Source organism: Nothobranchius furzeri, chromosome 17 (assembly GCF_043380555.1).
Source record: "Nothobranchius furzeri strain GRZ-AD chromosome 17, NfurGRZ-RIMD1, whole genome shotgun sequence".
Classification (NCBI taxonomy): domain Eukaryota; kingdom Metazoa; phylum Chordata; class Actinopteri; order Cyprinodontiformes; family Nothobranchiidae; genus Nothobranchius; species Nothobranchius furzeri.
This window is the reverse complement of record NC_091757.1, coordinates 43945372-43958646: the sequence shown is the minus strand read 5'-3', so window position 1 is coordinate 43958646 and position 13275 is coordinate 43945372. Positions and strand designations below refer to the sequence as shown.

Sequence of the window (13275 nt, the reverse complement as noted above, 5' to 3'; positions counted from 1 at the left end):
GTATGTTTATTCTAATATATTTTACTGAATTACTGAAAAACATATGTAATTATTCTAAGAATATGCATTAATTTATTATTAATGTCCTTATTTTCCAGGACTTTATTCTTGCACGATGAATGTTTGTCTCAATGGCGGATCTTGCTACAAGACCGGTAGTGCCTATTCATGTAGCTGTGCTCCTGGTTACACTGGTCATCAATGCGAAACAGGTATTTTATTCCTCTCACATTCACTTGTGGATTTATTTGTTGGCTAAAAATAATGCATGACAACTTTTTGGGCTTGTGTACTCCACAGAGATTGATGAGTGTCAGTCAAACCCGTGCCGCAATGGAGGGACATGTGTTGATGGAGTAATGAGTTTCACATGTGTGTGTCTTCCAAGCTACTCTGGATTGCACTGTGAAGAAGGTAATTGTCTCTCAGTGTTTTTTTGTTTAGATCTTCTTGCTATTTCATTTTTTATTCATTACTGTTGCAGCTGAATACAGTAATCCATCTACACAGTCTTTACTGAATGTTTTGTGACATAAGAATTTTATTTTAGAAATTTTCCCTTTTTTAAAATAACACAGAGCAGTTTCCTGCTCCTCTGCCCTACTGGTTGAAAGTGGACTTACAATTACCGTAAACAACCCCTGCAACACTGCTGTAGCTAGTGCTACCAAAGAGCTAAAACTAACACAAGCCAAGTCTTACCAAAAAAGCCACTAATCAAAAATATTCCCACTTTTGGGCAAACAATATTATTACTTACAAGGCCAGAAACAACAAAGCCAGGTCACCATCAGCCTGAGATTTCATAACCCTTTTCAGCTTTCTAAAACTAGTGTAGGTCACACTAATGTTTACTCTAGTTTTAACTCTTTGGTTCACCTCCAAAGACATTATTTTCCTACTTTTACTTCCAGGCTCTACCATGATGCCAACAGAAAAGAAAACTTTCTTTTTCTCATTCTTGAGCTTTTTATTGACAATGAGCAAACTGAAAAGCTAACTGCACAGAAAATAGCTAACAGCCATAATGCATGTATAAGAGCACCTCCTCGAATGTCTACCCCCTCCACAAAACTGTTGAATACAGTATCTGGCCAGCAGAGGGCTGAAGAGTGGTGTCAAGTATAAAAATGGTCAAGTTTCTAACCCAGCAGCCCCTGAGATCAATGTTAAAGTCCTAACTTAATATATTAAAAAAATACAACTATTTAATGTTACTTTAAACTTTTCTTTGCACTTGATGTAATCATTCACCCACCCTCTGAGAATAAAGTAGCTAGTCGGTCATTTCAACTTTAGACAAACCTGTGGGCTACAGTAAAGCTTTTTAGATGAGTATTGTTATTCTCCTGAGCATTAGCTGAGTAATAAAAGCTGTTTTATCTAATCACCTCAAACATTTTTCAGACTCTATAAAGCGTTACCTGAAGCATTGTCGTGCAAGATAATGCTTGGAATTCTCTAAAGGTCCCTCAGTTTGAGACACATTTAATTATTTGTCTTCAAACACTGTTGCAGACACGGACATGAAAACATGTCAAGGCTGTGGTTAGATAATTAAGACAAAAGCTTGCTGAATGCTTTTTTGTACTTGATTGGAAAATGCCAAGGTGTCGAAATGAAGCAAGCAAAAATGTACAAAGATTAGGGAGAGAGATCAGTAATGCACATCTTGAGCACCTAGAAGCAGCCCTGCGCTTCACAGGCAGCGTGCACAATGTTGTTGTGTGATGTTCCAAGTTGTGTCCTTGCAAAATTACTGTGACCATACTTTAGGATGTGTTTCAATATATTTTTCTTGCCACTGTCTAGAGCAGGGGTCGGCAACCTGTTCCCATCAAAGAGCCATTATTACCCGTTTCCCACAGTAAAGAAAACACTGGGAGCCACAGCAGCCGCGGCGTTGTGGGCGGGGCCTACCCTCAGACAGCAGAGAGCTGCTTTAACCAGTCACAACAGTTGACAGCAGCCAGTACCGTTCGCTCGTGTACGTCAAAGATATCTTTCATAAGACGATAATCGATAAAACGATTTATATAAAATAGATCCAGAAGTTGCAGCCCGTCTCTGCCTACAATATTTTGATATTTTTCACCCTGTTGGTGGTTTTACTGAGCAGGTGCCACTTTTGTCATATGTTTCTTTTTAAAACATGTTTAGACTGTGCAGAATACAAATCCAGGCTCTGTCACGTTTGATTGTTGTAATTAAACTTTGTAGGTGGGGAAGGTCAGAAAAGGATCTGATCAATTTGTTTTTCCCTCATTTACAGTGACGGAGATATGGCTCTGGTGTTAATCAAGTTAAATTATATCTCTTTGCAACAATTTTCACAAGAAAACAGAACAGTTAAAAGCAGGGCTTGTGTTGTGTTAAACGGATAGTTCCCGTATTTGGCTGTTTATTTTGACGGAGAAAGAATAGAAAGAATTACCCCGACGCATCCAGATGAACTGACATTTTATTCTACGCACATCGCAGATGTAGCTAAATCACTCAAGAAAATATTCCCATCTGAACATCTGAGCTGGACACTGCTCAGCGCAGTCAGCGTGTACGTATGGTGCACAGCGAGCTGAAGATGTGGAGAGGGGCTTGGAGCGCATCGCAGAACCAGAGCGCATGCGGGAAGATTCCTCCGACTGAAGCTAGACTTGTCACTTAGAAAATGTTCCCTGATTATGAAACTTTGGCTGAATAGTGCTTGTTCCTGTCTCCAATGTGGCGACACATCCAGGAGCCGTCTGAGGAGAATCCCAGAATCTGACATCCTCTTCAGCTCAGAAAGCGCCTATGATTACGCACAAGCGTGACCCGTCAACCCGGTCTCACAGTAAGACCGGTTTGGAACTGTTCAGGTTTACGCAGACAATCTTTACATTTAGAATTGGCATACAGATGTAAAACTAATGCAGTAAAATACAAAGCATTTTATTTAAATATCCATTCATTATTTTACAAGCACAGAGAGCCGCATCAGATGGATGGAAGAGCCGCGGGTTGCCGACCCCGGTCTAGAGCTTTAAATGCCATGATGGCCAAGCCATCTGATGCTACAGCGAGCAGCAGAACACTTTCTGTCCTTAAAGATTTTTTAGGGATTTGCTATGAGCCCTAGCATTTCCCCCCATTTCTCTCTCTCTCTCTCTCTCTCTCTCTCTCTCTCTCTCTCTCTCTCTCTCTCTCTCTCTCTCTCTCTCTCTCTCTCTCTCTCTCTCTCTCTCTCTCTCTCTCTCTCTCTCTCTCTCTCTCTCTCTCTCTCTCTCTCTCTCTCTCTCTCTCTCTCTCTCTCTCTCTCTCTCTCTCTCTCTCTCTCTCTCTCTCTCTCTCTCTCTCTCTCTCTCTCTCTCTCTCTCTCTCTCTCTCTCTCTCTCTCTCTCTCTCTCTCTCTCTCTCTCTCTCTCTCTCTCTCTCTCTCTATATATATATATATATATCACACACACACCCACACACACACACAAATCCCTACCAGATGTCTCATCCTCATATTTATCTTCACAAATGGTGTAATTGAAAATTTGTCAGTGTTGCTGTAAGTGTTGTAGTGGCTGTAAATTTCTTAGAATTATTTCTTTCCGTTATGCGAGGGAGTGTTTAGTCCATTTACACCACCCTGTGCCAAGGAAATGAAAGGATGCATTGAAACTTATTTTTAGCATTTAGACAATTCAACCAACTTTTACTTTACCTACAACTTTTATTTAGAAATCGGTTTACTCACTTCCTAAGCAATAAATAAGATTTTTACCATGTAGCAAATCGTCTTTGGATCATTTTAATATTCTTGCTAAATATTTTTGCCGAAGAATGTCTTTAAACTCTGGCTACTAGCTGGTATCCATGTTTCGTAGTTCAACATAGACTTGGCGTATGGCTCTCAACTACGCCCTGAATTTTGTTTGAATGGCTCATAAGGGAATCCCACCCATATTGTGTGTGAGTGTTGCCAAAAACAGATCAGTATAAGGAGTAACAAACTCAGTCCAATAATCCTCTCCTGTTTTTGTCACATTTTTTTTACTGCATTTAAACATATTGTTGTGTTTTTGTAATTGCTCCTCCATATAGTTGCTCAAACCTTATATTCCAGAAAATTTCAAACATTGTTAGATGTGCAATAGCATTGTAAATCTTATTCCATATTTTCAAATAAAAATATCTTCTGAAGTTCACCAGTAAAGTTTACACTAATTTCAGCAATGAAATGCTGCTGCTGGAGGCAAAAGTGATAACTCCATCAGTTTTCCTTTATTTTATTTTTTTTACTTAAAGACGCTATTAAAGAAAACTAAAAGAAAAACTGTGAAGACTAGTCTAGATGAGATAGATTAGATGACGTACACAAAGTTATGGTGCTAAATAAAAGTGGTGTTTGGATAGAAAATACTAATGAGAGGAAGTATTTGTTCTAGTTTCATGCACATCAATGTCTAAATGAATATTTCATAAGTTTTGAAATGGCTTTATGTGGAAAGAGTATTAATTGCTTTAGCTAGTTCTCTGGATGACCAGTTTGGAGGATTGTTCTAAGCTACTGGCTGGTCTGAGTTGGGCCAATAACAGTATTGTCTTATTTTTACACTGTCAGATTGGTTCTTTTCAGTCACTTTTAGTCTGCCAGAACGAACAAAAAATGAGAAATTTATGACTATATTAAAGTTATACATTAGCATATGCATACACTACTGTGAAACATTTCTGACTGAACTAATTTTAAGACTTTTTTTTACCTGGCTCTGTTTTGGCTAGGTTCACGAAACCCCACTTCAAAAGATCTGCACTTTCCCTTAAGCCAATAGCTAAATCCGTTTTACTCCCTATTCCTCTTCCGCCAGATACTGAAACCTGTGATTACGGCTGGCATAAGTTCCAGGGACACTGCTACAAGTACTTCCCTCACCGGAAAACCTGGGACTCAGCAGAGAGAGAGTGTCGCATTCAGGGGGCTCATCTAAGCAGCGTGCTTTCCCACGAGGAGCAACAGTTTGTCAACCGTGAGTTTAGAATGGTGACAATCACCAATAAGCACAGGAACATGCCTAAATTGTTCTTTGATAAAAGTGATAAAACTGAAACAAAACAAATTGAGAGATAAAGCCACGAAAAAATGTTGTACATTAAGTGCAGGAAAGTGTTCCTGCATTGAAGTTATCATTGTCTTTTTCTTGTACTTTATCTTAAATGCCAAAAAAAGGACATGTGATGAAGAAGTGTAATCTGTTGTTTTTCACTGAACCCTTCTTGGTAGGTCTCGGACAGGACTACCAGTGGATTGGCCTAAATGATAAGATGTTTGACAGCGATTTCCGCTGGACCGATGGCAGCCCCGTGGTAAGCTAGCTTGCCTTCTCACATATTTTAGTCCCAGCAAACACAGAACAGAGACAGTGTAAATATTTGGAAGTGATGCAGATGACAGATGCCATCATCAAGGGAGAGTCGATCCTTTAAGTAAGCTCTGGCGACTTTCTCATGACGCACTCTCCTCCGCCTCCCATCCCTATGCCCTGGTGACTGCTCTGGCAATAAAACTGACGTAGACCATACTGCAAGGCACCACTCAATCATTCAATGGTTGTTGGTCAGCAGAAAATCACAAGCTTCAACAAAACAGAGAATAAAGAATGGGTAGAACTTGAGAGGGATGCACCATCTTTGCAAATGCAGTGTTTATGAAACAGGTTATGCGTGTGTGCTTGCTGCAGAGGACAAAGCTGCTGAAGATTCCCTTCTCTTGACAGGAAAAACTGTCTAATTACAATGTGCATCTGTGCTGTTCAGAGTGATGTCCTTGCTTCAAAGATGACCCCCCCTCCCCCAGCAGCAGAGGTTGAGGGGAAGCAGAAAACTAAAGCCTCAGGGTTAAAAGATAAGCACAGGTCCTGTTAGGACCAATTGAGAGGTGATGAGGTTTTGAGTGAAGCTGTGTTTGGCAAGCGTGTACTCGGTTAGAAGGCTGCCCCCCCCCCCCCCCCCCCCCCCCCCCCCCCAGCCCTTCACAACCTTAGGAAGCAGGGCCACCAAACAGACACACAGATGGACAGCACCTGTGCTCAGCTGTAAGCTTGAGAAAAGAAATGATACAGCAGTATTACCCCCCTAGGGGGTCTGGGTGGGTGGTCACCTCTGTTGGATCCAAATCACTAAAAAGACAATTTAAACTACTGTGAACTGTTTCATCCTGAAGACAAGAAGTAAGAAGTTAATGTTGACAGCAGAGAACAGAAGAGGCACTCACTGAAATGTGGTTTAATGTGTGTTTAGGTTGGGGACCCAAGTTAGTTTGATTGTTTTGAGGAGGATGCAGACATGCTGGGTAGTTGATGGGTCAACCATTTGCTAAACTGAAGCGAGTAGAGCAGGAAGCCGGTGTATGTTTATTAACCGTAATGACAGAGCAACCGGCCCTAGGGGCATCATGGAAGGTGTTTTAGAGGGGGGAGAGTGTGTGTATGTGTGTAGTGGGTGTTTCATAGCTTTGAAGAAAGTGTTTGCACCCAGAATGTGCTGAAAGACTCCAGTCAGCATCAGCTCAAGCCTAGATGGCCTACAGCTCTACAGCTGTGTGTACGCTGCATGAATGTGACGTCTACTGTAGGTGTGGAGAACTTTATTTTCATCATGGCTACAATTACACATGAAATCATCACTTGGTGAAGAAATGTCATCAGGAAGATTTTGATCTATTTCCACAAAGTACACACTGATGTAAAACATGCCAGGAAGATGAAAGTCACATCGTAATGTCATTGATACAAATATGGAGGAAAAAAACCAAGTCAGAAACATTACTAAACAAAAACATTAAAGCATTAGTGATATATGTAGGATTAGTTTAAAATCCTATTTAATCATATTTTTGTCTTACTCTAATCTTAAACATTCCTTCAGAATTGATCTGAGGTGAATCTGACTTTCATTCCACCCGTAAGAGATCCAGCTGCTCTCTCTTCTCGACAAAAATGAAATCACATTAATTGCTCTTACAGCACACAGCCTGTGTTTCATGGATCACTCCTTGGAAGTGTGTGTATAGCAGGAATGTTCCATGTGTGTTCATGCTGCTGTCAACCTGTGTGCCTAATTAAAAGAACACGCATCCACTGAAGCCGGTTCTCATAACTTTAAATGAAGTAACTTGATCAACAGCACAGTGTCTACAACACGACAGCCAATGAAGCCTTTTCCTCCATCTTCTGTTGGAGGAAAAGAAATTCATTGCAAATAATACATTTATATATTAGCTAGACTTATGTGATATTTTTTTTATAAAAAAAAATCTATGGCTTTAGCATGCCTCCTGTCATTGCTATCAGCATGTACAATGATGTGCAAAAACCATTCACCTCTTATAGGTTTCTTTTACTTTTGCTTTTTATTTTTGTTCATGCTTGAAAAATTTTTGATCAGCCCCCCCAAAAAATATTAATAATAATAACATCAGACAATAATAACGTAAATACTGCTTTCAAATAGTGAAACCGACCTGGCTCTGTGGGGGAAAAAAAAATCCAAACGCCATCTACAGCACTGCAAGCCTCACTTTGTTTGGGTTAGGGTCATGAGCAATAATGACCTTTGTGTATAGTTCTAAGCCCAAAACTTAAACTGACCAAAAAAAAAAAAAAAAAACACAGAGTCCCATCTGACATTCAATAAATCGTTTACAACAATCTCAAAGAATTTTGGGAAGATATTCTGTGAACAGGTGAGACAAAAGCTGTGTTTCTTTTGAAAATGTTTTGTTTAATCTGGTATAAAACAAACTGTGTTTCAAAACGAGAACACCATACTAACAGTCAAACATGGTGGTGGTAGTATGATAGTCTGGGATTGCTTTCCTTCTTCATAATGTGGACGACTTTATGGAATCATGAATTATTTTACCTCAAACCGACCATTCATTCAGGAAACCACCAATGTGGCCAAATTAAAACAATTTGATCAAGAAAAGTGGACCAATATTTCTCCACGGCAACGTGAGGCTTATCATTACCAGTCATCACAAAGGCTTGGGTGTAGTTTGTGCTGCCAAAAGTGTTGTCACCATTTCTTAAGCTCAGGGTTTGGTTACATTTTAAAGTGGGGGTCAGGATTCTTTGGATAACTTGGCTGCTTTAATAAGTTAAATAATTATTTGGTAAACACTTTATTTTTCTCAAATTCTGTAATAATTTTTTTCTGACCTTAACATCTTAAAGGGAGACTAGGCAGTTTTGGCTTGCTTTTAGCACCTCCTAGTGCCTGTTCATTGAAACCAAAAGCAAAATGTATCTCCTCGCTGTGCGTTCCTCTTTTTAACACCTCAGTCTAACAGCTGAAATGTCTCCCCAGGCTTCATTAGTTTCCAGAGGAGTAGTTCATCATTAAATCAAACAAATCAGCTGTGTTCATGATCTAAAACATGCAGAAAATGTGCTGGAAGCAGACTGCAGTGCCAGGCATGTCAGCTCCACTTTTTTCCAAAAGACCAGACCAGCACTCTGAAGTTGCAAGTGAAATATTCTGGTCACAGAAGGCGGTCACAGAAGGCGGTGGGGTTCAGAGTGACATTTCATTAACCCTGTAAAGGGTCGTTTTAGCACATAGCTCAAGAAAATGATTTTAAAATATGAAAAAGTTGCAAAGCATATATATATATATATATATATATATATATATATATATATATGTAGGATATATTTAAATTAAAAACAAGCGCATGTTAAAACTAACATGACTTTTTGTGCTCTGCTCCTCTGCAGCAATATGAAAACTGGAGGCCGAACCAGCCTGACAGCTTCTTTACCTCTGGGGAGGACTGCGTGGTGATGATATGGCACGAGGATGGCCAATGGAACGATGTTCCTTGCAACTATCACCTGACTTATACCTGCAAAAAAGGCACAGGTACAAACAGAAGTTTGTCTTCACTAATTCTGACTGAAATAATCAGTGTTGTGATGCAGAGTTGATGGAATTGTCTGTTTTTCAGTGGCCTGCAGTCAACCCCCCGTGGTAGAGAACACACGTACCTTTGGTAAGAAGCGTGAGAGATACGAGGTAAATTCCCTCGTGAGGTACCAGTGCCGATCAGGCTTCATTCAGAGGCACATTCCAACCATCCGCTGCCGGGGAGATGGACGATGGGATTTACCTAAAATCGCCTGCATAAGCCGTGAGCACATTTTCCCTTCAAACGTATAAACAGTGCTCTTTGATTATGAAAACCTAATTACTCATAATATCTTTTCCAGCATCAACTTACCAGCGGTCATTTACGAGAAGGCATCAGCACAAAAGTCTCTACAGCATCAATAATTTCAAAAGCTGGAACGATGACGCCTTCCGCCTCCACCATCCACGCTATAGAGGGAAAAGAGACAGAACTGAACCAAAGAAGAGGATGCCGTGATTTTAAAGCCACGAAGCTTCCTTGAGAACACTCATCTGATGCCTGAGTGGAAAGAAAAGGACAAAAAGCGCAAAAGAGGCTCATAAAAGAAACCAAGGGGATAAACGTCAATTTTGGGGGGCATGTTTGGCTGACGATGGATTCTTATGAAGTGCCTTCTAAATGTTAATGAATGACTTTTTATATAATGGAGTGCTGTTGTGTAACAGCTCCAGTGTGGACAAATTCTTTCAGCTGGCTACTGGAAAAGCAATAAGTACTCTAATAGTGTGCTCTTTAAAGCAGAGGAGGGTATTTCTCAGCTTTTCTTATGAAACACTCATCATGATCGTCCAACACCGACTCTGCTGTTCGAAGTCAATGCAAGTGTTTCTTATTCATAAGAAATCTGTAAAACAATACTCACATTTTAGTTCAGACTGATGTTTAAGCATATTTAACTGAAGTTAATGTGCAAATGACTAATTCTGCAGTTCAACATTTAGTGTTTCACATATGTAACAACAGAGGCAGTTTGAAGCTGCAATTTTAGATGCATAGATCAATATCTCACATGAATCACAAGAAAGTAGCTCAGAAATCTGCTGGAGAGCCTTTTGTTGCGGTGGATTTTATTGTTTTCCATCGTTATTGGTTGTAACTTGAGCTGCGACATTGTTTAAGAGAGATACTTATAGAAAATATTTCAAAAGCTTCAGTTTTCACTGACAAAGCGTTTGTGTCTACTTTAAGATACAAGAAGGAAAGAGTGCATTTTCATGCATTTTCCACTCTTTGCATGACTCACATTTAGCTTGTGCAGCATGTTTACATTATTTGTAATGCTGCCCATGAAAACAAACAGAAGAGTCTGTTATTTTTTAAATATATATATATTCATGTTTCTTTTGATGTTATGGACTCTTCATCACTGAACTTGTCCTTTATAAATATCCGTTCAGAGAATGTATTTTGTGAAACACTCTTAAGACTTGAACGCAACAGCTGTTTTAGGCAGAAATGCATCTAATTTATTTTCAAGCTGCTTTTGATCTTGTGAGTTTAATGCTGCCAGGCTGAGTGTTGCTTTCAGTTGGCCTGGCAGTGCTCTTTATACATGCATATATATATTTTTATATATAAGACGGGGGGCAGAACGCATTTACAGACAGTCTAAATAGGATGAAGCGATGATGGAAAACAAAATCCATAATATAACTGATTTACTTGTCTTTTTACATTTTAAATGGCATCAGCGGATCTAATAATACAGAGTTCTACATAAACAATAATACTATTGTTCTGTAACACTGACAAATAATGTGTACAAGTGGATGGAAGTGCATTTTTCTTGGAGAAAGTTTGCTTTGTGTGTCTGCCTGTGAATGTCATTCCTTTTTGTGCACATCATACCATTTTATATTTATATAACAAGTTTTTTTTATTTACTTCATAATGTGAATGTCTGGAATTTTAGTGATTTTTTCTAATTGTTTTTATTTTAAATGATAATTTTTTTTTGTTCCTCACTTGATGTCACTAAATAACCAAAATAAATATACGGATATTTTCCTGGTGTTTGAGTTTTGAAGGTTTTGGTTGCTTTGAATAGAAAAACAGACTGTTTTGTTTCTGGTTTGGACCTCTGAAGGTACGGAGGATATGGGAATGGGAATGTTGGTTCCTGTTACCCTGACCTGGCAGGGGTTTCACCAGCAGGCTGTGCTGTTTAACTAAAAAACATGAGCCTTCCATTAGACGAGCACCTATGGATGTTAGTGAAGTATCTGTGACTAAAATGTTGCAGCACATCATTATAATACTGCCTTTTCTGAGAAATGCAGCATTCAGTTCAAATTCAGATGAGAAATGGGAGTGTACATTTTGGCAGACTGATACCAGGATTACTGGCTGATGCTGCAAAACCAGGATTTTTATTTTCTAGTCAGTAAACTGAATCTGCTCTTGAAAGTCAAGCAGGCTGTGCCGGAGTGAATAAAGGAAGCTGAAGAATTCCCTCGGTATGAAGCAGAATTGGTTTGAGTACCCTTCGCTGCTAATCCCTTACCACACTTTCCGCATGCATCATCACTTGAGGCTCATACTGACATTGCCAGCACAGCAGGCATTACCTGGGTGATAATTAAGTAGGTCATTGTAATTTTTGTATAACTTTAGAATGGTGACTGCTCCTTAAGTCACTGCACAAGATTTGTGACCAAAGGCTGCTCATACATACCCCAAAGAGTGTAAAACACCCAGTCTGGACTCATGAACTACAGATGTCTCTGTAGAAAAAAATAAAAATAAAAAACGAGACCACCTCCCAGGTCTTGCTGGGATTGGATCAGAACTTTTAGTGTCTATGTAAACCAGCTCTGTTCTCAAAGGCCTCAGAAACATTTTGTATTAAAGTTTTTTACATCTTTCATTGATTATTTTGTCATGCAACATAATCAAGGATGACTGTGTGACATGAACTTGGGCGGTATTGCATCGGCAAACTTTGCTGAAAAGTTTTCACCACATTTGACTAATTGGAACAGCATGAAATGTCAACACAGAATACGGTAAATAAAAATAAAAAAAAGGGACAGCAGCGGATCATTCATTTAATTGTACTCTCAAACTGTGAAACATGTTAACTGGTTTTAATTAATGTGGGGGAAATAGTTGTTATAACCATGATTTTTCTGTCCTACATCAACCTTTTACATGTAGTGATCTATACACTTTGTTTCTATGTTACGGGCCGACACAAAATTACTCGAAATAGTAAATATGAAAACAATTCTATTTGATATCTATGGACTTTTAAATCATTAACGTTTGTGTTTGTAAAGCTCCATCTCCACATTCTGCAACTTGTTCTCATTAATGACAGTAAACACTTTCAAAAATGGATTAAAAAGTGACATTTTTATTTTGAACTGCGTTGTTGACAAGGTACATAACATATAATAATACCTACATTTGTTTTATGTGCAAGTGTGTTTGATGCACATATGCTGTAAGTACCACGTGTCGTTAGTCAGGGTTAGAACGAGTTAGGAGAAAGAAAATAGTAAAAACTAAATATTTCTGTAAGCAACAGCTACAAACGTATCTACAGTTTGTGGAATAACTCAAAATTATGTCAATTATGTAAATTATGTGCTCTTTTGGTCACAAATTGCTCACATAGACATTCATTCAGGACTAGTTATAATAGCATCAGCACTTTTATAGATTAGACCATCCGTACCAAAACATCTAAAGAAATAAAGATTGAATAAAAAGAAAATTCAGATTAATGCTTTATCAAATTGCTCCGAAACGGAGTGGAATTTAACAATAGAGACAACTTAATGTATATTTACTGGAATAACTATCTTTGCCATTCTTTCAGGGAAATATTTTAATTCAGATTAGAAGAAAATTACATTTTCTTTACAACGAATATCTTAAAAAAAGAAAGTGAAAATAATGAAACAAAAACAACATTTAGCCTAATCATACAACTCTACTACTATTTAAAATTTAAACGTCTTCAGTATTTAACGTATTCATTGTGTTCAATGCTAAACAGGTCGCAAAAAGACATCTCCATTTATTTTCCTTGCTGTTGCTTTGATCACAGCTCCTCTAAGGAAAACAAATGCATTTCAAAAGGAACAAATATCAATATAAGAAAAAAAATCTGCTTAACCTCCTTAAACCTCCCAGTTGCTTATTTAACGCAGCTTAACATAAGTATAACACTGGCTCAACAGATTTAACCAATTTATGTTTATCACATTACTGTCAAATAATGGGCCTGATAAAAAATGTGCAACACTTAATAAAGCATCATATATCTTTTGCACATTAGCACAATTAACTTCTTATCTAATTGTTTGACTGACTAATAGCGTCTCTTG

The 13275-nt window shown here is 38.5% G+C and overlaps 1 protein-coding gene across 2 annotated transcripts in view; it reads left to right on the top strand.

Annotated features, from left to right (window-relative positions):
• LOC107396386 (mucin-3B) overlaps nucleotides 1-9630 on the top strand; it is a 94542-nt gene extending 84912 nt beyond the window's left edge. For both annotated transcript variants that reach the window (XM_070546087.1, XM_070546088.1), the window contains 7 exons: nucleotides 99-212; nucleotides 301-414; nucleotides 4839-4997; nucleotides 5252-5334; nucleotides 8748-8892; nucleotides 8978-9160; nucleotides 9240-9630. In XM_070546087.1, the coding sequence (XP_070402188.1) occupies nucleotides 99-212; nucleotides 301-414; nucleotides 4839-4997; nucleotides 5252-5334; nucleotides 8748-8892; nucleotides 8978-9160; nucleotides 9240-9397 (956 nt within the window). In that variant the 3' untranslated portion in view covers nucleotides 9398-9630. The remainder of the gene's footprint in view (nucleotides 1-98; nucleotides 213-300; nucleotides 415-4838; nucleotides 4998-5251; nucleotides 5335-8747; nucleotides 8893-8977; nucleotides 9161-9239) is intronic.
• Nucleotides 9631-13275: the final 3645 nt, after the last annotated feature.